Here is a 23844-nt window from a genome sequence, read left to right as displayed (position 1 = left end):
CACGGCAAAAATTAAGAAGGAGGGATGAATTGGTTGCCCTTAGAATAGGGAGGAGGAGAACGTAGCCCAACCCGGGGTTTCAGACAACGCTTCCCTGATAACATGTCATCTAAACTAAGTGCATGCAGTTCCCAGAAAAGGCTAAGGCCACAGATGTCTGAAATAGCATAATGAAATAGCATGGTGGGCAGAAAGAATCACAAGTAGTTTGTTTTGTTTCTCTAACTTATTTCGGCATCTTTATTGTGTCTGTCTCGCAGTTATTTATCACCAAGACTGAAAATCCAATGATGGATGAGTATATCTTTTTATGGTTGATTAAATAGAATACTGAATATCAATGACCAAATAATCGAATCATCCCAAGTGGGAACCTGTTGCTTGCAGTTTCGCATAGAATTAATATACTACCTTTGAAGTATGTTCAGATCGCATGCAGTTTCTTGGGAAATATTTTGGTGTTGACTCATTCTCAGAAAATATGGGAAGATGTTACATTCTAGCTTTCAAACAATGAATACTATTAGTTAAGAAAGTAAATGACAAATTATTTGACTATTATAAGAAAACGTGTTAGTCTCATCCATTCTTGAAAGGAATGACACTTTATTAACATGTGCAAACAGAAAATTCTCACCTAGGAATTAAAATGTTAAAATCTATACCCACATTTATAACCATATATGATTTTCAGATCTCACCAGACTAGAGAATTTAGACTCCGGAGATATTTGGAGTGGAGAAATTATCACGCAATTTGATTGAAGGGTAAAGAATCCTTGATAGCTAAATGTCATCTATGGGAATATCAGAGGGTAAAAGAGGTTAAAGTGAATGGTGGTTTATAATAAGTTCAGCTCTTATGATTTTTTAAATAACTCTTAAGAGAATTAGAAAGACAGAAAAAAGACACTAGTGCCTTTTTAAAAATTCCTTCTCTTCCCTTCTCCTATGAACTGAATATTTGTGTACCTCTAAATACAAATGTTGAAGTCGAATCCCCAATAATTAGGTCAGGAAGGTGGAGTCTTCATAAATGGGGTTGGTGTCTTTATAAAAGAGATTCTAGAGCGTTCCCTTTACCCTTTTGCTGCACGAGGACACAGTCAAACATTTGCAACCTGGAAGAGAACCATACCAGAATCTAGCTACACAAAGTGGGTCCCTAGTCTGGGCCCAGCCTCCAGCACTGTGAGAAATAAATTTCTGTTGTTTATAAGCCACCCAGTCTATGGTACTTTGTTGTAACAGCCCAAATAGATGAAGACATCTCCCCTCTCTTTCCTTCCCACGTTCCCTTTCTCCTCTGCCTCTCCCTATTTTCCTCTCCCTCCCTCATTCTTTCTGTCTTTGCCTGCTCATTCTTTTTTTCTTTCTCTCTCTCTTTTTCTCTCTTTCAAGTTTCAGAAATTGTTATTATATAGCCATAAAGACTCCAGTAAAACAAAAGTAGAGACAGAATGAAGGCCATGACTAAAAAGTGAAGATTCATAGATGCAAATTGCAAGCCTCCAAAAATTTGTATCTAATGCTTTCCCTTTGTAGAATTTTAAAAAATTCCATCTCACATGTCTAAAGCAATGGGTACTTCATTTTTTAGTCACAAGAGATATGCTTGCAAAAAAAAAAAAGACTGATTAGAAATGCTAGTTAAACAAAAATAAGGAATACTCCCATCCCGGCCCTCCTCAGATAACTGGCCTCCCCCTGGAAAACTCTTTTTAGGATCAAAGACCACTTTCTAGGGTCCAAGTGTAGTATAAATTGTGCCAACTTATAAAGGTCTATGATCTTTCCTATTGCACACAAAAAAATAAACAATGCTTTCTCCCTCTTTTGAACTCTCAAAAAAACATCCTGGAGAGAAGTGGGGAATCCACCCTTCAGCATGCAGAAGTTCTCCTCCAGCCATTATCAGAGTTAACTGGGAGCATGTTCCATACCCCGGAAACCCACGATAGTACTGTAAAACATCTGAAAACACTTACATTTGCATTCACAGTAATAAAATAAAATTAAATAAAAAATTCTTTGGGAATTAACTGTAACTATAACAACACAGCTGTTTTGCTGCATTGCAAAATTGACTTCACAGTCAAAGCCAGTAATCCGTAGGCCCAGTTCCACATTTAAATAGTTAAATTTCCCATGAACTCAAGCCATGTCTTTTTTAGCGCACTGAAGGATTCATGTGAGTGTCTGGGCGTCTATAAACTGGGAAAGTAGAGATTGTCAACCACAACAGTCATTATGGGTTGCATATTCATGCATTTAAAGAGTATATCAAAGCTTTTCTTTCTTTTTCTTTTGTCATAGTCTCTAATAATCTTGATGGTTTTTTTTTTTTTTTTGAAAATGAAAAAGCCAGGATTTATTTGTCAGTCTTCTTTTCATCCTAAATGAGTAACATTCACTATGCGAAAGTTGGCTTGTCATCATTTCCACTGTCAGGTTCCTACATTTCAAATACCTCAATGCAAAATACAAGCAAGGCAGAAACTTACGACAAGTCCAGATTTTTTTTTGGCGCACAATATTCCACATATGCCACAAAGAAGAAACTGCAAGGGAAAAGAATAAAAATTATTCTATATTCAAAGATAGGAAACCTCTATTTTTTTAGATTATAGCTCACTCATGACACTTGCTCCAGGGAAGCTTAAAATTTTACATTCCCATCAAAAGCTAGAAAGGAAAATACCTCATTCTAGAATAGTAAGAGACAAAAATGCTAACTTTAGTGAAAATTTGTTCTTTTGCAAGGTTGATATAGGCAATCGTGGGACTTAAGCAAAACCTGAGTCAGTTTTACACCAGGTAAAATTATGAAGTAAATAAATTTAGAGTTTGTTTCCTCCCATTTTCTTTCACTATCTTCTTATCCCTTTCTACTTTCTTAGGGAGAGAAGTGGTGTCATACATTCATTCATAATTGATTTCTAAGTAATTAGAAATCAATGGGCTCTTACTACAGGTAGTGAAACTCACACAAACAAAAAGGTAAGGCATCAGAAAGGGAGATATTCTTCTTTAGAGACATTCTTTGTACTTCTCAAACTATGTCAGGTAAAATGGCGACCTCCTCAACCTACCAGAAATACAGTCCTTGTGGATATGTTGGAAGAACGCAAGGAGATGAAGCTTGATGGCATGTCATTTCTTGTAAATAAGCACTTGATGACATAATCGCTTTACAAAGCAGATGCATCAAACAGTCTACCAATGACACACTATTACATATTTTGGCTACTGGAAAATGGTAAGTCATTTAAGTTGGTTAGTAACATTTAGAGCCATTTGAATGCGCATTTATACATATATCTGGCTGGAAGCAAACCATATAAATAAAATAATACAGTCATTAATAAATAATAAGCCCACTAAGGGCTTTCAGACTAGCAAATAAAGCTTTGAATGCAGTTAAGTTTTTCCTTTAGATATTCTTTTAAATTGTGCTATCTCCAGTCAGAACTAATAATATAAATGGTCTTAAGTGAATTTCACATATGGGTAGACTTTTAAAATATATACATAAAAATATTCTAAGAATTATCTGAAATAAATAAAATGCTTGTGAGAAACACCAACAAAATTTGATAAAGAAATAATGAGTTAAGGAAGTTTTCCTTTGCAGGGATCTTTCCATCTAAGGCAATGATGCGGCAAGACAGATCAGAAAACACAAGGATATATAAGAATTTGCTTATAATATAGATGATCTTTCAAATTAATGGGAAAAAGATCAAGATCCAATGGAATTAAGGCAGTTTATAAACCTTCCCTAACATCATACACCAAAATGTCCATGAAACAGTTTGAATATTTAAGTGTATAAAAAATAAGTACAGTAACATTCAACAAAGTTAAATATTTATGTAATTTTAGAGGAGTGGGAAGGATTTACTAGACATAACAGCAAAGTCACAGACCAAAATGGAACTTACAAATATTAATACATAAAATTATATTTTTGATAGTAAAAAATAACATTCCTCTCAAAAGCAAAAAATTAGTTGGGATCATAATTAGAAATCCTATGACAGACAAGGGTTAACGTACTATATAAGTTGATCTAATAAAATAATTTAAATACCTTAAACCATGAGAAGATAAAAACTCAGAACTTTATAAACCTTGAATTCTTGCACACTTTTCAGAAGTTTTAAAAAGCTACTTCTGAGTAACCATTTGTCACCCTCCTTTGTGTCCTGGGTCTCGATGAACTTGTCCTTAAGGACTCTGCCTTACCCATCCTGTCTCATGTCTATCAAGGCCGTGCACAAGCCATTCCAGTTTGGACCAATTCTGTACCTCTCGGTGCTTCCAAGCTTCAGATCAAAGCCTCAGCATGTCCTTCTCCTTGCTTGCCTGACTAACCCATTATTCACCCTGAAAGTCCATTCACCCAGAACTCATTCCTGAAATAATTTGAAAGCAAAGTAGTTTTGTGTTCCTTGGATCTCTTCTGAAATCTATAAACATTGCTATTACTTATTCACAGCCAAGCTCAAGGAGACCTCAGGAGTTTAAGCTGAGTTCTCCTTCCCACCCACTTTGTTAGAACATCGAGGTGGCAATAAAATTGCTTCCTTCTGTGGTCCACTAAGGAAAGGAAGTTCAGGGCTTGAGGCTGGGGGAAGGTAGAATACGAGGAGAATCAAACGATATGTTTCTACGCCCAATCAGGCCTGGAGAGTAAATACTTCTCAGTAGTTACTTCTGTTAGGGTATCCAAAATCCGCGTTGCCTGGAGGAAACTTGTAATCTGAGAAAAAATTTACCCATATAATGGGCAGTATATAAAATCATGAAATTTATGAGGAGGTTTTAAGGGATGGTAGCTGAAATTTAGTCATCACAGTTTATAGAGAAGTGTAAAAGAAGCACAAAAGAGCAGTAAATGATCTTCTAATTTCACGGGCTCTCTGTCCCCCAAGTCAGAGCACTGGAAGGGATCTTAAAAGATGACTTAATTCAGTCCTTGCGGTTTGCATGTGGGGAAGTACAGGTCCAGACAGGCTTAGTGACTTGCTCAAGGTCATTCATCAAGGTCACAGATCACCCATGTAATCTAAGGCTTTTTTAAGTGTCTAAGTCAATTTATTTCAAATAATGTAATGAAATGCTCTTCAAAAGCATTTTTCAGGACTAGTCCTGGGCATCATACTAGCAAATCCAACCAGAAGTGTTCAATGAACACCTGGTCATCTGTAATTGCTCTCTTTGCCCTTCCCACTGTTAGTTTTTGTGGTAATAAGAATGATTGTAAGATCAATCAATTGTAGTACAGTCTACAATTAAGTGTACCTTAGTATACAGGGAACTTGTTTTGCTCAGTAAAACTTTATCAAGGGTGCAAAGCACTCACACCACATTATGAAACAAGTGAAAAACAAATCTCTTTATAAAGTAAAATTGATGGCTGGAGACATATATATCTGAATTAGATATACAATTTTACATGAGAAAATATAATTTTATTTCTAAGAAGATGGACTATTTAAACCCAGGGGGAGTTATTTGCTTTGCTTTTACTATGAAGTTATATAAATGAAGTGATCTAATGATAGGAAGAGCAACTACGTAATGGAAGTAACTAGCCCTCCAAGTGGGATTCCTTTGATTCCAATTTAGATTAAATTCAATAGATAACTAAGGTTATGACTCATTATAGGATGAAATGGAGCTGTTATGGAAATAGCATTCTGTATTTTGAGTGGATTTTCTTCACGAAAGGTCCACGGAGCCTTATGCTTTTGCTTAAGATGTAGAAAGAACAAAGATGTCATTCCCACTTATACAATAAGAAAAAGCAGAAAAACTAAGAGATTGATAACTTTGAGAGCCCATCAGAGTGCTGAGGTCCAAGGCAATGGAATAACTGCAATTCAAAGAGGAATAAGGCCCTCAAAGGAAATTCAGGACACATAAGCTATGTCGCTTGTTGCAGAGACAGGAGGAGGGGACATGGTTGTCACATAAGTCGGTGTGTGGGGAGGGAGAGGAGGTGATGCAAAGCTCTGCTCTGTCCTTCAGGCTTTCTTTCTTATGAAGCAAATGCTTTAAGCCCCTGGAAAGGGGTGGCAAAGCTTATCATTTCCAGGACATATGCAGATACGGATTGCAACTCTAACTAGAGGAAATGTAGGAAAAAATATCTGCACCAAAGATAATCACTGTAATAGCACAATCAGTTCCTCACTAGAATGACTCTGCCTTTTGGGCTAACAGCCTAAAAGAATATATCAAGATAAAATACTTACAAGATTCTGAAAAAAAAAAAAAAAAGTACATTCGAACTTTTGACATCTAGTCAAATTCTCATTCACACAAGAGACTACAAAAAAGACCGGATCATTTGGGCAAAAGCACTGTGATGGTCTGAATTATAGCTCTCCAAAGAGATGTATGTCCTAATCCCCAGACTCCACAAATGTTACCTTATTTGGTGGTGGTGGGGGGGAGTCTTTGCAAATGTAATTAAGAATCTCCCGTTGAGGGGCGCCTGGGTGGCACAGCGGTTAAGCGTCTGCCTTCGGCTCAGGGCGTGATCCCGGCGTTGTGGGATCGAGCCCCACATCAGGCTCCTCCGCTATGAGCCTGTTTCTTCCTCTCCCACTCCCCCTGCTTGTGTTCCCTCTCTCGCTGGCTGTCTCTATCTCTGTCGAATAAATAAATAAAAAATCTTTAAAAAAAAAAAAAAGAATCTCCCGTTGAGATTATCGTGGACTGTCCAGGTAGACCCTAAGTAAAATCACAAGAGTCCTTAAGAGGAAGAGAAGAAGGTCAAAAGAGACAGAAGGTCCCAAGACGACACAGAGAGATACAGAGAGAGGGAGAGAGATGTGAAGAGTCCATGCTGCTGGCTGTGAAGGGGAGGAGAGCTGTAAGTCCCAGGATGTAGGCAGCCTCTGTGGGCTGGAAATGGATTCTCCCCTGTGGCCTCCAGAAGGAATCTAGGCGCACAGACCTATTGTAGATTTCTGGCTCCCAGAACTGCAAGAGAATACATTTCTGTTGTTGTAAGCCACTAAGTTTGTAGCAATTCATTCCAGCAGCAATAGGAAACTAATACAGGCGCCCAAACATTTTACATGACACACTCTGCAAGAATTACTAGAAGCTGTTCGGGAAAATAAGCAGGGAAAGCCCTGAGATAAGAAAGAAATGTAGGAGAAAAGCACAAAATCAAACAAAACAGTAAATCTTTTACATTAAAAAATATTGACTGGAAAAACGAATCTCTGTTTAGAATGAATATTCCCAGGCAATTTTGGCATGGGAGATGGTGAGGTGGGGGTAAAGAAGATGTAGTGTTCTAGAACTCCTATCATTTAGCAGAATAACAGAAAAGCTAACTAGTTCTAGATATTGACAGAAAAGTACCACGTTAAATTTGTGCATTAAAATATGGAGACTGAGAAAATAAAGAGAAAAATACAATTTTACGGTAAAGCTTGAACCAACAGATGTCAGGGAAATTTTAAAAAAATGAAAGGAAATAAAGTGAAACTATAAAATAAATTGGAATAAATAATTCAATAGTATAAACAATCAGACTAAATGTGAATGTTTTCAATTTTCCTCATAAGAGGAAAAATAGAAACGGGAAAAAACAGTTTACTAGGTGAAGGAGGAAAGGGGTTTGTTAAAAGATGCCTAAAATGAATAAATGAATGAACACCTCTTCTTTCCTCCTGCTTTTCTCTTTCTCTCTCTGCCTCTCTGTTTCTGTCTCTCTGTTTCGTTTCTGTTTTTCTCTCAGCATGACCTAGATGCTTGTTAATGAATTCTTTATTAGTATTTCTTTCTGTCCAAGAAAGTTTATTCTGGGAAAAGACTAAGAGTAAAAAAAAGGTTATTGTATAATTTCTCAATTTTAAATTATGTAATGGAAAATGTTGAAACCATGGTTGTAATGGAAGCAGATAAAAACAGTGGCCAGAAAGAACAAGCAAGTGTTGGGTGAAGGGGATTATGAAAGATGGTGGGCCAATCTTGTTTTAAGAGAGCTTGTTAAAATTTTTGCCACATGACATTTAACCACCTCAGATGAAACAATTTCCACTGAAATTCATTAGCCATTACACAAGATATACATACTAGAAAGTAGAAACCATGCTACTTCCCCCCCTCAAGATAATGAGCTTGAACCACAAATTGAACTTAATACTTTGATAAACTTTAATGAGTTACACAATTTTGTCAAAATTAATCTTTCTTTAAAATATATAGAAAATTTATCAAAAAAACCCCACAAATACTAAATGTTGGGAGGCCAATTGGAAAGAAATCTGTTTCTGGTTAAACAGTGTATTTCTGGGGGCGCCTGGGTGGCACAGCAGTTAAGCGTCTGCCTTCAGCTCAGGGCGTGATCCCGGCGTTGTGGGATCGAGCCCCACATCAGGCTCCTCTGCTGGGAGCCTGCTTCTTCCTCTCCCACTCCCCCTGCTTGTGTTCCCTCTCTTGCTGGCTGTCTCTCTGTCAAATAAATAAATAAAATCTTAAAAAAAAAAAAAAAAAAAAACAGTGTATTTCTCCTTGTACATAGATCAAAAGTTTGATGATTTACTTTGCTACCACCAGTTCTTGGATATTTTTATTCTACTTCAATCACCTGTTCAAGAATGATAGCTGGAGTCTCTTAAGGGATTATTTTGTATTTTAGCACACAAAACGCTACTGTGCTAACGTGGTTCATATCTTCCCTGATACTGTGCTGATACCACAGTGATTTTCTGGCTATCCTCAGCAGATGAGCAGTTTTATTCTCAGTTAAATATAATGAATCATAAACCACTGCATATTAATTAGATGTAGCTTCAATGACCACCACATTTCATTTTGACTTAGAAAGGGTTTTTTTGAGTTCTACACATTCCTAATAGTGGCTGAAATAAAGCTTTTCTGTTCCGAAGGCATTTTGATAGTCTCTTAATTCTCTAGAAAAAAAGGGGATTGAAAAAGGGAATTTTCTTTCACGATGGGCAAGTGAATGAAGAAAAGAAATCATGGAGCAAAGAAACAGTTTTGAACCTCATGCTACATAAAAGTAAAATTGGATGTGTTATTTCATTTGCTGTTATTGGTACTGTCAGGATGAGAGATCATCTATTTTTATATCCAACTTTGCCATAGCTCCTCAGACAAAGCTGTGCTGTTGAAATGAAGTTTCTAGATGACATGGTGGAATTTCAAACTGAATGAATGAATTAGTAGATGGGTGGATGAATGTATCACATTATACATGGGGAGGAGCAGAAATTAATCAGATTTAGCCAATTCCAGACACATAACTGGATGCAATTAGTCTTTTCACTGAATCAAATCCCATTAACTTCTTTTTTGTTTTTCTGAAACACTCATGATTGGTCAGATTAGGTTAATTCTCTTCTCAATGGTGGCATTTGAAAATAATGTGGATGGTATTGACCTTTTAAATGTCACAATCCTAGCTTTGTGGGTTTCAAAAGTTTCCTTCTCAAACCTCAGAGGTCCTTGAGATGTCAGCATGAGTAGACCTTTCTATTAAAAAAAAAAAAATCACTGAAAAAGATATTACCTCGACACTAAATGGTAACTTCCAGAAGATCCTTTTTGAATGTGAGAAGTGACTTCCCAAACTAGAAAAGGTCATATTCTTTTCAATTTTTTTATTGATGTACAATTGACATGTAACATTATAATAGTTTGGTTCTTAATTATGTGAGACAGAAAATGGCTTGGGAAAGGGCCTTATGAGTATATATCCCAGCTGTTGATTTATTTTCTCTCAATAGACACAGTATAGGTTTTTCCCCTTGGTAAAACTAGAAATTGGGCAGTGTCTCAACATTTTCAACTGAATGCTATTACCTACTATCACCTAGTCCGTTCCGTAAACTGCTCTGAGTGATTATAATTCAATCTCCCCTTTAAATACCCTTTAATGCAGACACTGTCACTTAACACACATGCTATCCCATCACATTCAGACATTTGCTCCTGGAAGAAATCAGATACTTGTCACTTCGTCAAGATCAAATAATGTAAAAAAAAGTTAATAGGTATCACAAAAAGCTTCAGGACATTAAAAAATCAGAATATACTTTTTTTTTAAAAAAATGTGAGATCAATTGGTTACTTTGAGAGTCTTTCAAATACTTGGGTACTATGGCTGGCAAGCCTTTCTGTCCAAGAGCAGAGATTCTCAAGGAAGGAGAGGAGTTCTTCATTTTATGATTATAAGCAATGACCTGTCCTGGACGGACCATGACTAAAAGTAGATAACTACCATCTGTATGTCTTCCCTCCGGAGAAAAAGAGAATACAATGGTAGGCAGAGTAGGGTCCCTAAAAACTACTTGATCAAACTTTAGAGCTTGTCACAATTATAACAATCTTGACCACATGAATCCTCCTTGAAATCCTTTGTAAGATCTCAAAGTGAAGGGATCTCTTCCCATTTTGAGGGTATTTGTCTCATATGATAATCCTATCTGAATATGTATCTATCCAGTTTCAAGTACCAAGATTTCCCCCAACACTTGTGAGATTTAGGCAGGGTATGAAAGCTGCCCATGCTACCTCCCTTTTTGTTCTACCAGGATAATCTTTGAGAATACACTTTTGGCTGCCTTAATGATTAGACTCAATTTGGATTATATGACCTCAGTTATGAAGCCTTGACAAGATTTTTCAAATAATGGCATCTGTAAACCATTTTTATCAGAATGACATGGGGGTATTTGTTATAAATGCAGAGTCATGGGCCCCCATCGAATCAACTTTTGGTGGGATGGGGTCCAGAATCTGCATCTTAGATAAATTCGGGGTAACTGTTATGCTCCTTATAGTTGGAGAACCTTAGGTATAGAATTATAGGACTGATTTAATTCTTTACCAGGAGCTGGCCAGATGTGGGACCTACCATGCAGTAGTAGGCCTGAAGGAGCAGCAATGGATGGATGTCTAATACCAGACTCTGGAGACTCCCTAGGCTTATGTGATGAACAAAGCTTCTTTTCTTTCCTGAAGGATTTAATGGAGAGTATTTGTCTCTTCATTCCCAGGTATAAAGACAGTTATCAGAAGCACCTCAGCAGAAGTAAGGGTGTTTTGTTCGCACATATCTCCATCAACCATGGTGGGTGGGGTAGGGAAGGAAATTGATGTTGCTTTCTCTGGATCCTACTGTAGACATTTTATGCCTTTGCATGGCAAGTTTTAAGTGGCTTATCTTTGACAGATTCATTCCCCCCATCAAAGAATAGTGGCTTTTAAGGTCTTTACTCCCCCCTCCCCCACCATTTCCCCTGATGATATATCACTTCTGGTGATCAGAACACCTTGACTGAAGCAAAGGTGGGGCTATCAGTGCTCCACAGAGAGCCTCTAAGGAGTAAGAGAACTGTCCCTTTAAAGGACATTAACAAAAGGGACGTTTTCTTGCCCAACTTTTTCTCTTCATTGTTTTCGGTCTCCCACTCCCTTTCAAGAGAGAGTCTGGAGCAGTTGATTACAGAAGAACTTTACTCCCACTCTGTGGTTCAGCATTATAGTTTATAGTATTTAGCCAAGTTTCTATGTCTGCTACAGTTCTCATAATGAATATTTTGGATCAGGTAGGAAATAATAGTTTTCTTCCTGAATGTATTTATGCCAGAGCCTGTCAGTATACATAATTGGACTGTGAAAACCATTAGGTTGGAAAGAGTAAACTAGAATAAGATGTTTCCCAACTCCATGGGTAATCGGAGTTGCAGAGCGCTATTTATAATGCACCTGAAATTTACTAGGGGTGGAAGTGTCCTTTCTCTCCACTTACCTATTTAGTTAACTTCAAACTGATTTTAAATGATGGCAAACATGCATTGCATCTTGCCTGTAACCTGGTTCAATTTGATTGCCAGAGAGCCCTCAAACAAGGTAAATAGGGAAACTTGTAAATCAATCCTCAAAAGAGGTCACTGGAGAATTTCTAAAATTGAGAACTGATTAAAAATTCCTCATTGCCTTAAAAGATCTAAAATAATATCTTTTAAGAACACAAATTAGGCTGTTAAAACTAACAGATTTTGGGAACGGACTCTGGAGAGCGAGGTTTTTGAGGACTAAATTTTGGAAGGGATTATTTAATTGAAGTGCAATAATGATGCAGAAGATTTATAAACTTAGACTAATAAAGGACCCAGGGAAGATGCTGAGTTTCTGAATTGTTTCAGAATAGCTCTAGATGGTGGTTTCTGAGCCTCAATGATTTATGGTATTGATGCGATGGCTTTCAGCTTTCTCTGGATAAAGAGGACCATCATAAAATAATTTTGAGCCCGCCTTCCAATCTCCCACTGATTCATTTCTTCATTACTCGACAACTATATTATCCCAGTGAAGGTGCATAGACACTAATCTGTGTCGTATTATAAGGTGATACTACAGTGAATAAAAAATAAGTTACACACTCAGTAGAGCCAGACAGGAGGTGCTGGCTTTTAAAGAGGCAAAAAGATTAAGCCTGACAGATTTTCTATTTCCTGGAGTTAAGGTGTGCTCTTACTGAAAAACCCACAAAGATTGCAGGAAGAAATAGTAATGCAGCAAAAAGAAATAATTTTGGAGCATTAAAATACACACTTGGGTAATGGGCTCTGGAAAAAATATTAAACGCTGCACTCTCCGTCAATATCCTTCAGCACAAAGATTATTTGCCTTACTGGAAGAAAGTTTACAAGATATTTAAGCAGATGGACCTTTACCCTCATCTTCCAGTCCTTTCAGTTTGGTTCCTGTTAAAGGACCCAAATGGAAACACTTTCTCAAGTATTCTGTTGGGATAAATTCTCAAATTTCCAAAGTTTACTTTTTCAAAAGTTCACAACACTTACTATTTGGGTTCTCTCTCCCAGTATTTCTGGGAAGGCTAAAAAAACCACTCTTTACTATTTCCACTTTGTGGGTAGAGGAATTAAGAAGCCAAAAAAGTCATACAGTAAGTCAGTGGCAGAAGTTCAACGAGAGCAGAACATGGGGGTTCCCAAATTATTGTTTATTGTGCATTATACCCCATTTTATGTTAGCTCTAAGTAAATTAGAAACACCTTGTTAAAAAATACTCTTTTTAATAGACAAGCCATAAACCATTCCTAATGAAAAGCTTGTGAGAGAAATCTCTCTGGCAGGAAGGATGGCTACACAAGAATGACTATCACCTTGGTTTTAAACTTCCTCTGGAATTTGTGTTCTCTTTTTCCTCACAGTTACTATCATTCTTGGCCTCAGGTTCCCACCTGTATCTCCGGCCCAGTTGTGGATAAAACCTAAAGTAAGATAAATCCCTGTCTAATCCCCTCACCACAACTAAAATAAGCTGATATTTTCAAGAGAACTTGATTAAAAACCAAAGGGGGTACAAGAGCAAAATTAAGGATGGACTTGTAAGGTTCACAGCAGTGGTCCCCTTCCTGATGCATATCTCACCTGCTCTGCAGGCCCTGTGCCATCCCACCTCCCAGCTGAAGGACCCGGGACCGAGGATTCCAAGAGGACACCAAACCTCAGGAGACGAAGTGTTAGGGGCCACTTCTGGGCTCATCTCCTCCCAATTAAAATTATTCTTTTGAGGATTCTGTGAGTTGATTTGATACAAATGGTGATTCTTTTGCATTTCATTCTGATTTCTATCCAGATTTTATGAAACAACTCAGAGGACCTTTATTTTTATTCATTTTGAAGTGCTGAGGCCAAAAAGATGCCAATCTCTGAGATGACCTGCCTGCCAAAAGGGGAATCGTGAAGAACGGGTACAGGAGGTGCTGCGGGACATGCAGAGTCATAGCTTGAAACTAGGAACTACCAAAAATTCTGTTCAGTGGTGTGTCTGGGAAATGGGGGTAGTTTAAAATGTAAATTAAATTATTTCTGGATTTAAATGTTGTAATCAAGAATAATGGGTAGGAGTTACACGGAAGGAGATTTCCACTCATTACCAGGAACATTTTTCTAATGAACAGACCTATCCACAAAGTAGCCTGGGCTTCCTCGTAACATGAAGGAGGTCCCTTTGGGAATGTTTGGAGAGTGACTGAATGACCACCTCTTAGGGTGCAGAGAACAGATTGGTACAATTCTGACAAGGGATTGAAGTAGGATTCTATGAACTATACTGACATTCTGACTGAGATTAATTTACCACGTGGCTACACGATCCATTTTCAAAGATTGGAGTTCGGTGACAAAAGTGGCACTGTGCAGTCTATCTCTGATGAAACAGAAGACATTTCAGGCTCCTCAGCATCTTGGGCTATTTATTGTTGTGACCATAAATTAGCCAAGACAATGTATAAATGTCTGGGTAATTGACACTACCGAATACAGAATGCCAGGTAACCGTTTACTGTAACTGCAGGAACGGCCGTGTTATTTTTACCTTTCTTTTTATTTAAGGTTAATAATAGATGACTCTTATGGTTCCTAGTGTATAAAATTATAACTGGCATCCACATACAAATTTTATAGTTTAGGCCATTTGCCAACACATTATAGTTAATTTATATTCTTTATAGCACTGTGGGAGTTTGGGGACTTTATTACTTTGCCCAGAACCTCAGCAGGAAGGAACTACAGCCAGATCTAGATTTAGAACTTAGAGTGACGTGATCAAGACGGTGGCATAGCTTGTTCCTGACTTCGCTCCCCCTCACGAGAAGAACTAACAGCTATTCAAGAAGACACCACTGAAAGAACCCTGGAACATGGGGGTGAGACTGAAGCGCCCCCTGGTACCGCAGAGACCAAGACAGGCTGCATTTGTAGGGTATGAGAAGCAGCTACATGTTGACCACGTTGCCCCTCCCCCAGACCAGTGCATCACCATGCAGCGAAGTCTTGCATGAGCCTCTGGTTCCTCCAGTGAGAAAAGAGAACCCAGGAGGGACAACCAACACCACCAGCACTGTGGGTCATTTTGCGGGAGCCCCTACTCTGACCTCATACCATGGGGATTCCAGGGGAATCTAGGGGACTTAACCACTGGGAATGTGACTGTGATAAGAAGTAGGGGAGAGGCTTGCAGGCACCTGCACGCGGATCTCAGTAGATTGAGTTCGTACCTGAGTTGGTGCCGCCCAATAGTAATCCCAAACAGCAGCTCCGTCCATCTGTAGAACCAAGTTGGGGGTACACACTAGCCAGGGAACTCAGCAGGGCGCAGATGCCTGATTCAGATACTCAGTCCAGGAGTTCTGCTGGCTCTCGAGCCCAGTTTGCCCATGCCCAGGCCAAGAGCTGAATCACAGCCCTGCGTGCTGTGGGGAGTGTTTTTCTGGGCCCATCTGACCAGAAGGGCTGGCAACAGCCCTGAAGCACTCAAGCAGAGAGTGGGAAAGCAGAGCTGAGCGCCCCCGGAGCAAAGCCAGTACCCAATGTGGAGCCTGAAGGCAGCAGGAGAAAGGATATAATCGAGATCAGAGCGGAAATAAATGCAGTAGAGAACGGAAAAGCAACGCAAAAGATGAACCAAACTAAGAATTGGTTCTTTGAAAAGACAAACAAAATAGGCAAACTCTTAGCTAGACTAACCAAGGAAAAAAGAGAAAGGACCCAAATCGATAAATTATAAATGAAAAAACAAAAAACAAAAAAAAAACCAAGCCATTACAACTGATACCTAAAAAGACTTCAAATAGCCAAACAAATCCTGAGAAAAAAAGAACAAAGCAGAAGGCATCACACTTCCTGAATTCAAGCTGTACTATAAAGCTATAGCCGTCAAAACGGTATGGTACTGGCATTAACACAGACAAATAGAACAATGGAATAGACTCAAGAGCCCAGAAATAAACTGAAGCATATACGCTCAGCTAATGTTTGACAAGGGAACAAAGAATGCTCAGTGGAGAAAAGATAGTCTTTTCAATAAATGGTGCTGAGATAATTGGATATTCACATGGAAAAGAATGAAGCTGGACCACTCTCTTACATCACTCACAAAAATTAACTCAAATGGATTAAAGACTTCAATGCTAAACCTGAAACCATGAAACTCCTAGAAGAAAGCATAGGAGTAAAGATGCTTAACATGCATCTTGATAATGATTTTTTGAGTATGACACCTAAAGCACCAACAACAATATAAGAAATAAACACCTGGGACTAGATCAAACTAAAAAGCTTCTGCACAGCAAAAGAAACCATCCACAAAGTGAAAAGACAACCTACAGAATGGGAAAAAGGTATTTGCAATCATATATCTGATAAGGGATTAATATCCAGAATATATAAATATATATATCCAAAATATATTAAAAACACATACAATTCGATATATAAAAAAGTCAAAAAACAACCCAATTAAAAAACAGGCAAAGGACCTGAACAGACATTTCTACAAAGAAGATATACAAAAGGACACCATGTACAGAAAAGGTGCTCAACATCACTAGTCATTAGGGAAATGCAAATTAAAACCATAATGAGATATTACCTCATGCTTGTTAGAATGGCCATTATCAAAAAGATAAGAGATAACATTTATTGAGCATTTGCTAGACACCAGGCTCTGGGCTAAACATTTTATATACATCATCTAATTTAATTCACATATTCGGCTGAGAAAACTATTCCTCAGACAACTTTTTCACACCATATGGCCGGCATTTGTCACAAGCGGTGTTCAAACACTGGCCTTTCTAACTCTAGCAGCTGAACCAATTTAGGATTTCCCAATCATAATTTTACCCCAACTCTCTGTTCGGGTAATGACGCAATCAATGGGAAGGGATGAAGTAAGCTCAGGTCCACAGGTAAACTACTAAATTGTGGTAAGGGAGCTTTTCGTCCTAAAGCGACTGCATTCTAGTCTCGAAGGAAGCATTTTCCTACCACTGGGTGGCAGTAGTTACCAATTAATTCACAGGGCTGTTTTTCAATTTAACTAAAGTCATGGTCTTTATTTCTATTTGGGAGCAGCTCTTAAAAAAGATTTCTCCTTTCAATTAATTAACCTTTTCATGTAATACATTTATTTCCAATAAATAAATATATTATTATTATTATTATGAATTATTGTCTTGGACATCATTCAGTTCCGTGGATTTCCCTTTAGAATAAAGGCCATAGATAAAGACAATAGAAAAGTTTCCGCTTTCCTCCATTCAACCTTACAGCTTCAGAGGTGTTTGCTGTGTGGCTGACCAAAATAGGGTAATGACAGAGCTTGGAAAGAACAGACAGGACGGCTTATCAAACCATAAATAGAAGGGAACTTAGAATCAATGAGTATTAACTTAGTATGTATTTATAATAATCAAGAAACTTCAGGCCTGTTTTCTCAATCCACACATGCAGTCCATTTCACAGAAGAATAAGCTAAGGTCCAGAAAAGTCTAAGTGATCTTATCCAAGAGACACTTGGCTGGAGTAAACAGCTAATACCCGGCAGAAGCAGAATTCAAATCCAGATCACTCTGATTCCAAAGTGTGTGCACTCTCCCCATCTCATCCTGCCTTTCTGACAATGGTATTATTATTCTAAGGAAGAAAGCAGTCACAAAAGACTTCTAATCTTCAGGCTCAAACAGGAATATCAAAATTCTAAGGATGTTCAACTCTCCAATATAGAGACAAGAAGAAGAAAGGAGTTTACGGTGATAAAGAACATATTTTCTTTAGCTCTAAAGTCAGGTAGAAAGTAGAGTGGTCTACCAAAATGAGCTAAGTCAAATCTTCTTGGGGAGGTGCAGATAATATTAGTCTTAATTAAGTGTATAGAACTATCTGAAAGCAGAAGACTGGACTAAAGTATTAAAATGGAGGACTTAAAATCATGGGGTTTTGTTTCTGTTTTTGTTTTAGATTATGTTAGGCCAGGATGAAATGCTTATAACACTATTTTAACAAAACAGCAGACTACAAAACTATGCACCTTTAGTTCTTATATTGCAAAAATTATTATTTTCATACACTCAAGGCAATAATATCACGATGTAAATAGTGCCTTTCTCTGAGTGGTGGGATCACTGGCCATTTTAATGTCATTTTGGCTCTTTTGTATTTTCCCAATTCTCTAAGGTAAACTTTTATAAAATAATTGGATGTTCCATTTAATCTTTCCAAAACTTTGTTCTGATCAAATCACGTCATATCGATCTATTGCTTTAGCATTTAGAGGAGTTAATGAACATAACAAGATGGAAAAAAAGCCAGCAGAGGCAACTTTCTTAAAAGTGAGGGAGGACCTTCTCATAAAGTATGCTTTGGAAAGAGCTCATCAAAATATTTTCCTTGTTGGTTTCTAAGTTCCCACCATGTGAATGATTTATTTGAATTAAGTCACAGAATCCCCAAAGGGCATCCATTTAAAATCCATCCTATAACTTGGGTGGGTTTTACACACAAAAAATTAGTGTCCATGTAGGACAAACACCATTTTCCTGCTTTATGTGTGTGTGAGAACTCTCTAGAATAACCCAGAGCAATGCTACATGTCCTGGAAAGTCCTGGTTTCAGTGAAAGGGAAGGTCAAGGCTTTGTGGGTTAGCCCTGTGCTCATTAACGGCTCCTCCAGATTCCTCTCTTCCATTAATCCTCTTTCTTCCAAATAAACAACTTCCACAAACAATTCTGTTTACTGAGGCTAAGCTCCATCTGTTGCAGTGGAAACTAGAATGCTAGTGAACCACAAGGTGCCCAATATCAATATATCATTTGCATTTCTGACTTGACAAAAGTCTTTACGGTTTAGGATCAATCTCCTCCATTAAGAGAGGCAGGATTTTTCACCCTTAAATCATTCTGATAGTCAGGAAGTTCTTTCTTTCATTAAGCCTGAAGGCTTTATGCCTGTGATCTCCACCCATTGCCCCCCAACTTATGACAAATACACCATTTTTAACCCTGTGTTTTCTCTAGGGCAAACATACCCCGGTTTCTCAGCCATTGTCACAATCATCCTCTTAAATGTTCTGTTGTCTTTCTCTCTGTCTCTCTCTTTTTATTTTTTAAAGTAGATTCCACTCCCAGCACGGAACCCAGTGCTGGGCTTGAACTCACGACACTGAGATCAAGACGTGAGCTGCAATCAAGAGTCCAGCGCTTAACCGACTGAGCCACCCAGGCTCCCCACCCTCTGTCTCTTTAAGAAAAAAAATGCCAACCATGGAATTGCCTGGTAAGCAAATCGATAAATTGGCAGGCCTTCTTCTTTTAGTCAGATTTCTTTCTAGCAAATTTCCAGCTCATCGATGTTCCTAATCATTATTACGTCTGGCCCATAACATTTGCCCTCCCTACAGGTATCTCACAAGAATTAACACAGATCAGTCTTGACCTACGGAGATTGGCTGTCTCATGGGAGATACTTTTAAGCACTGGCCCTCTGGTGTTCTTTATCAAATGCAGTCCATTTATTACTCTCAGAAAGTACAACAGAGATTAAAATATATTGGGTCAACCATGTTTAGAAGTCTATAAACAGACACTATCCATTATCCAATTCCTTTCCTTTACGGGTAGTTCTATAATTTACAGAACCCAATAGAAATGACATTGTTCCTTTAGAAATAAAGTGAGACTTGCGCAATTTGTAACCAAAATACAGCTTCAGAATCTGTGAAGGAGGAACAATCATGTACTATGTCTTTTTAAATATTTGTTCTAAAGATTACAATTTCCTAATGCGTGTTTCCGTGAATAGTGTTTTGTTTTCAAAGTTGTCTGTGAAGAGTAACTACAGCAGTTGGAACAAGCTGAGAGAAATGGTTAAAATGTAATGTGATTTTAAGACTTACTCTGATTTCGGGGGAAAACGGTAAGGAGAACATCTGATTAGATAAAAAGGATATTATGGTTATTTTGGGTTTTAGTGCAGAACTAGGAAGAAGTGGGTGGGCATGATTTTTCTGCTAAATGGCATGAAGAGGAAACACATATATTGGGAGAGAAAATAATCCCTTTGCCCTGACAAGATAGATAGCACGATGGTTATGCATCAGCTAGCAGAACGAGATTACAAATAGGAAAAAGGTATTTGTGATGGCTTTTCATATTCAACTGCTGGGTACTCTGAAGCATTAGAGGAGTCATATGTAGGCTCCGGGACATTTCTCAGTCTGGGGAAAGGTTAGTTGGTGGGTGCTGTCTGCTAGGGTCTGGGATTTAGAATCAGCATTGTTCTATATGGGCAGAGTTTAAAAGAAACGGATGGAGTATAGCATAATGGTTGGGAGTACAGACTTTGGAGTAAGGAAAACATGGGCTTTAAATTGGGCTATGCCACACAAATTAGTGGGACTTGTAGCATCTACTTAAACTCTCTGAATCTCAACTTTCCCATCTGTAAAATAGGCATACTACTACAAGTATCTTAAAACTTACCTTGCAGTGTTATTCAAAGGATTAATGAGATAATGTTTATGATGTATTTGGTATAATTTCTACTACCCAATAAATCATAAATAAGTGAAGTTATTATAAAATTATTAAAATTATATAATATTTGTTAAGTATCTGATGACTATAGGCCAGTGTCTGAATTCCTGACAAGAATTATAAAAAAATATTTTAGATAACCATTCTTTGTTTCTTTTCTCATTCATAGAAACTTGCCATAGGCCAAAACTGTGTATGTTTGCTCATGTTCCCTACTTCATGGAGGTGGGTTGGGCCGTATCAAATCAGTATGTACTCACTAACGTATGTACTATTATTTTCTCCAATTTCTAGCCGTGATACGCTGAGCAGCAATTAACAAGACTTTAAGGCTTATAAGTGGACTACCTTTTAGAAGGTAATTATCAAAAGTATTAATGTCTATTTGATGCAAAGGAAGTCTTCCAAGTGTTCCCAATAATACTTGCCACTGAACGTGATATTTCAAAGCAAAATGTCATGTCTAAAGTGGGTCCATGTTCCAAGAGACCAGAGACTAACACAGGATTTTGGTCATCATGAAAGCTTTGTCTATTTTTAGCTCAGCCTACAATCATTCTGCAGTTCAGTGTGCTCACAGCCAGATGCAAGGGAGTCAACAACAGAGATCCAGCAGGGCTACTATACTCACAAAATATGAGTGTCAGATTACCACTGTTTTCTCAAAACTCAGAGGCAGTTTTGATTCCCCCCCGCCTTTCCATATCATTTCTACCAACCCAGTTACTGTGTGCTATGAATTCCACATCCACAGTGAACCTCTTATTTCATTCAGGCCCTCCCCAGCCCTCCCCTGGATTATCTAAGTGCTTTCTAGAGAGCCTCTCTGCCTTCTGTTTCTCTAACGTCATTTGAAGTCCATTCGAAGCATGATTTTTAGTATCTCACTCCTTCATACAATTTTTTTTAATGACTCAACAAATGTGTTGGCTTGTCATCAAAGCCTAGATGGATAGTTCCAATCCAGTTTGCAAACTGGTCTCCTGTTGATATCCTATAGCCAAACTGGACTTAATAATCGTTGTACATACTCAGTTTATCATCTTTGCTTATATCCACTTTCCCACTCGCAAAACTGTGTTCCTATTCTTACCTATTCTCCAGGGCTCATCTCAAGTTTTCTAACCAGATGTGATTCCTTCTTTTCTTCTGATTTCTCATTGTACCTCATGTGCATCTTTTTTGGAGCTTGTTACATTTTGACTCAGTTATTTTCATGTTTATTACCTGTATCACTAGACATTAAGCTCCTTAAGGAAGAGACCTTTTTCATATTTATAACTACCACCAATACTTTACTCCCAACAAGAATACTTAGAATGGTCCCTGGTGTACAGTACACACTTATGAAATTGCTGGAGTGGAAGAGGGAAGGGCTGTGGTCATGGTACTTATCAAGCAGTAGGTTCACAATAATTGTTTATTGAATAAAGTAATACATATAATTTTCATTCTTACACTTGTGTAAAATTGCTCATTACAAGATTATCAATGACACTCTACTGACTATTCTTTTATTTTTGAAATAGTCTTCTCACAGGATTCCATTCCACTCTTCTGATTGCCCTCTTTCTTTTCTGTCCTTCACTCCCCAGTCCCTACTGTTGGGTTCATTTTTCCTACCCTTACTGCCTGCTGGTATTCCTGAAGTGTCAGTTCTCACCCTATGCTCTTTGCAGTTTTCACTATTACTTCTCTGCCAAAAACTTCTCACATCTATACACTGAGTACCGGCCTCTACCTGAACTCAGAGTTTCAACTGCATTTTTTCACAAAGATGCCCTCCCCAAATTTCAAACTACACATTTTTATCTTTCTTTATTCATTTCTACAGTATCAGTTATTATATTTGGTGATAGAAAGACATTATTTTGGTCTTCAGAATTTATTTACCCATTTTTCTGGCAATCCTACCTCGTTTTTCAGCTGAGGAAGTCATCTATTCCTCACTCTCAGTCAAGTGTTTCCCACCTTCCACAGCCCTGTGAACCAACTTTAACAAATTAGGATGTCCTCCCTGTCACAGTGATTGCTTCAGAGATGACCACAAGATACAAGTAAGGCCAATCAGAGGGAATGAGAATAAATTCTAGAAATTTTATTTCATCATTCAGGGAGGCAGACTATCTTTTCCACTGGCCTAGATATGGTGATGATGTGACCCAAGAACTGCTAGTCAACCAGAAAAATCAGGCACTGAGGTGCCTCACAAAAATACTTTGTACTCAGAATGTCCTAATCATTCCCTGAAGACACTGAGAAAATATTCTTCTGAAAATACTGTCGTCATCCCACTGAAGATATTATCCTTCTCCAAAACTTCTCACTTCTGGAAATAGCACAGCCATCCACTGAGTTCTCATTCTTGACATCTGGGACTCCTTACTGACACCTCATTCAAACTCTCATGTATGTCAGTAAACTACACAGTATTTTTTTTTTTGTCTCCAGAATATAGCTGAATATATCTGCTTCTGTTCACTCCCATTGCTTCCAGTCTATTCCAAACCACTATCATCTCTCATCAGTGTTACAGCAAAAGCTTCCAAATTTGGTCTTTCCATCCTTGCCTTCATCAAGCCCACTCTTCTCTGAACTTGTTACTTCCACATTTCAAATCTTTCCATTTTATCCCACTGCCTTTAAGAAAAAACACAAAATCTTTACACGGTCTATGAAGTGTTTTGTAATCTGCCTTCTTCTATAACCTCAGTCTTCACTGATTTCTCTCTTAACTTCCTGGAACTCATCAAATTCCTGTTCTCTCAAAGACTTGACATCGGATGTTTCCATAGCCTGAAATAGTACTATTTGTCTCTGACTGGCTGTTATTCCTAATTTAAATATTACCTAAGTATTACTTCTTCAAAGAAGATCCCCTGTTCACTTTCTGGACTGAGTTCCCATTTTAAGCTCTCCCCCTCCCCCCCCCCATTTTAAGCTCTAATACACCCTGGCTTTTTCCCTTTGTAGCATTATAATTAAATGCTTACTTGTATATTTATTTGTTTAATGTTTGTATCCCTACCACAGATTGTGTCTTGAAGGCAGGAACATGATCTTCTTGTTCTTTATAGTATCCCCAGAATATAACACAAAGTCCATTATAAATTGATGGATGATTATTTCATGAATAAATGAATCAAAGAGGCACAACTTGTCTAAACTTAATTTGTTTTCTTGCCCTACAAACCTGTCTCTGATTTTGTTTTTCTGAGCACAGTATACTCTCACTCTCTTTAACCAGGGCAGAAAGTCAGACTTAATTTCCAATCTCTTCCAGTCTCATTTTTCATAGCCTGTTTCCCACTAAGTCTTGTTGAATCTACCTGCATATTTTCTCACATATGCCCTTTTTATTTCCATTCCCACTAAAGGGAGCTTCCTTCTGATTCTAAATTTTAACATGAAAGATGTACATAAACCCCCTGGCTCTAATTC

At 37.9% G+C, this 23844-nt stretch overlaps 1 protein-coding gene across 1 annotated transcript in view; it reads right to left on the bottom strand.

Annotated features, from left to right (window-relative positions):
• Positions 1-23844, bottom strand: part of TMEM196 (transmembrane protein 196) — a 48847-nt gene that overhangs the window by 7407 nt on the left and 17596 nt on the right. The window contains exon 2 of the mRNA XM_045793085.2: positions 2505-2561. Coding sequence (XP_045649041.1) covers positions 2505-2561 — 57 coding nt within the window. The remainder of the gene's footprint in view (positions 1-2504; positions 2562-23844) is intronic.

This window comes from Ursus americanus, chromosome 3 (assembly GCF_024610735.1).
Source record: "Ursus americanus isolate L20-20 chromosome 3, mUrsAme1.1.p, whole genome shotgun sequence".
Classification (NCBI taxonomy): domain Eukaryota; kingdom Metazoa; phylum Chordata; class Mammalia; order Carnivora; family Ursidae; genus Ursus; species Ursus americanus.
Note: the sequence above shows the minus strand (reverse complement) of the source record. Positions and strands in the feature narration are given on the sequence as shown.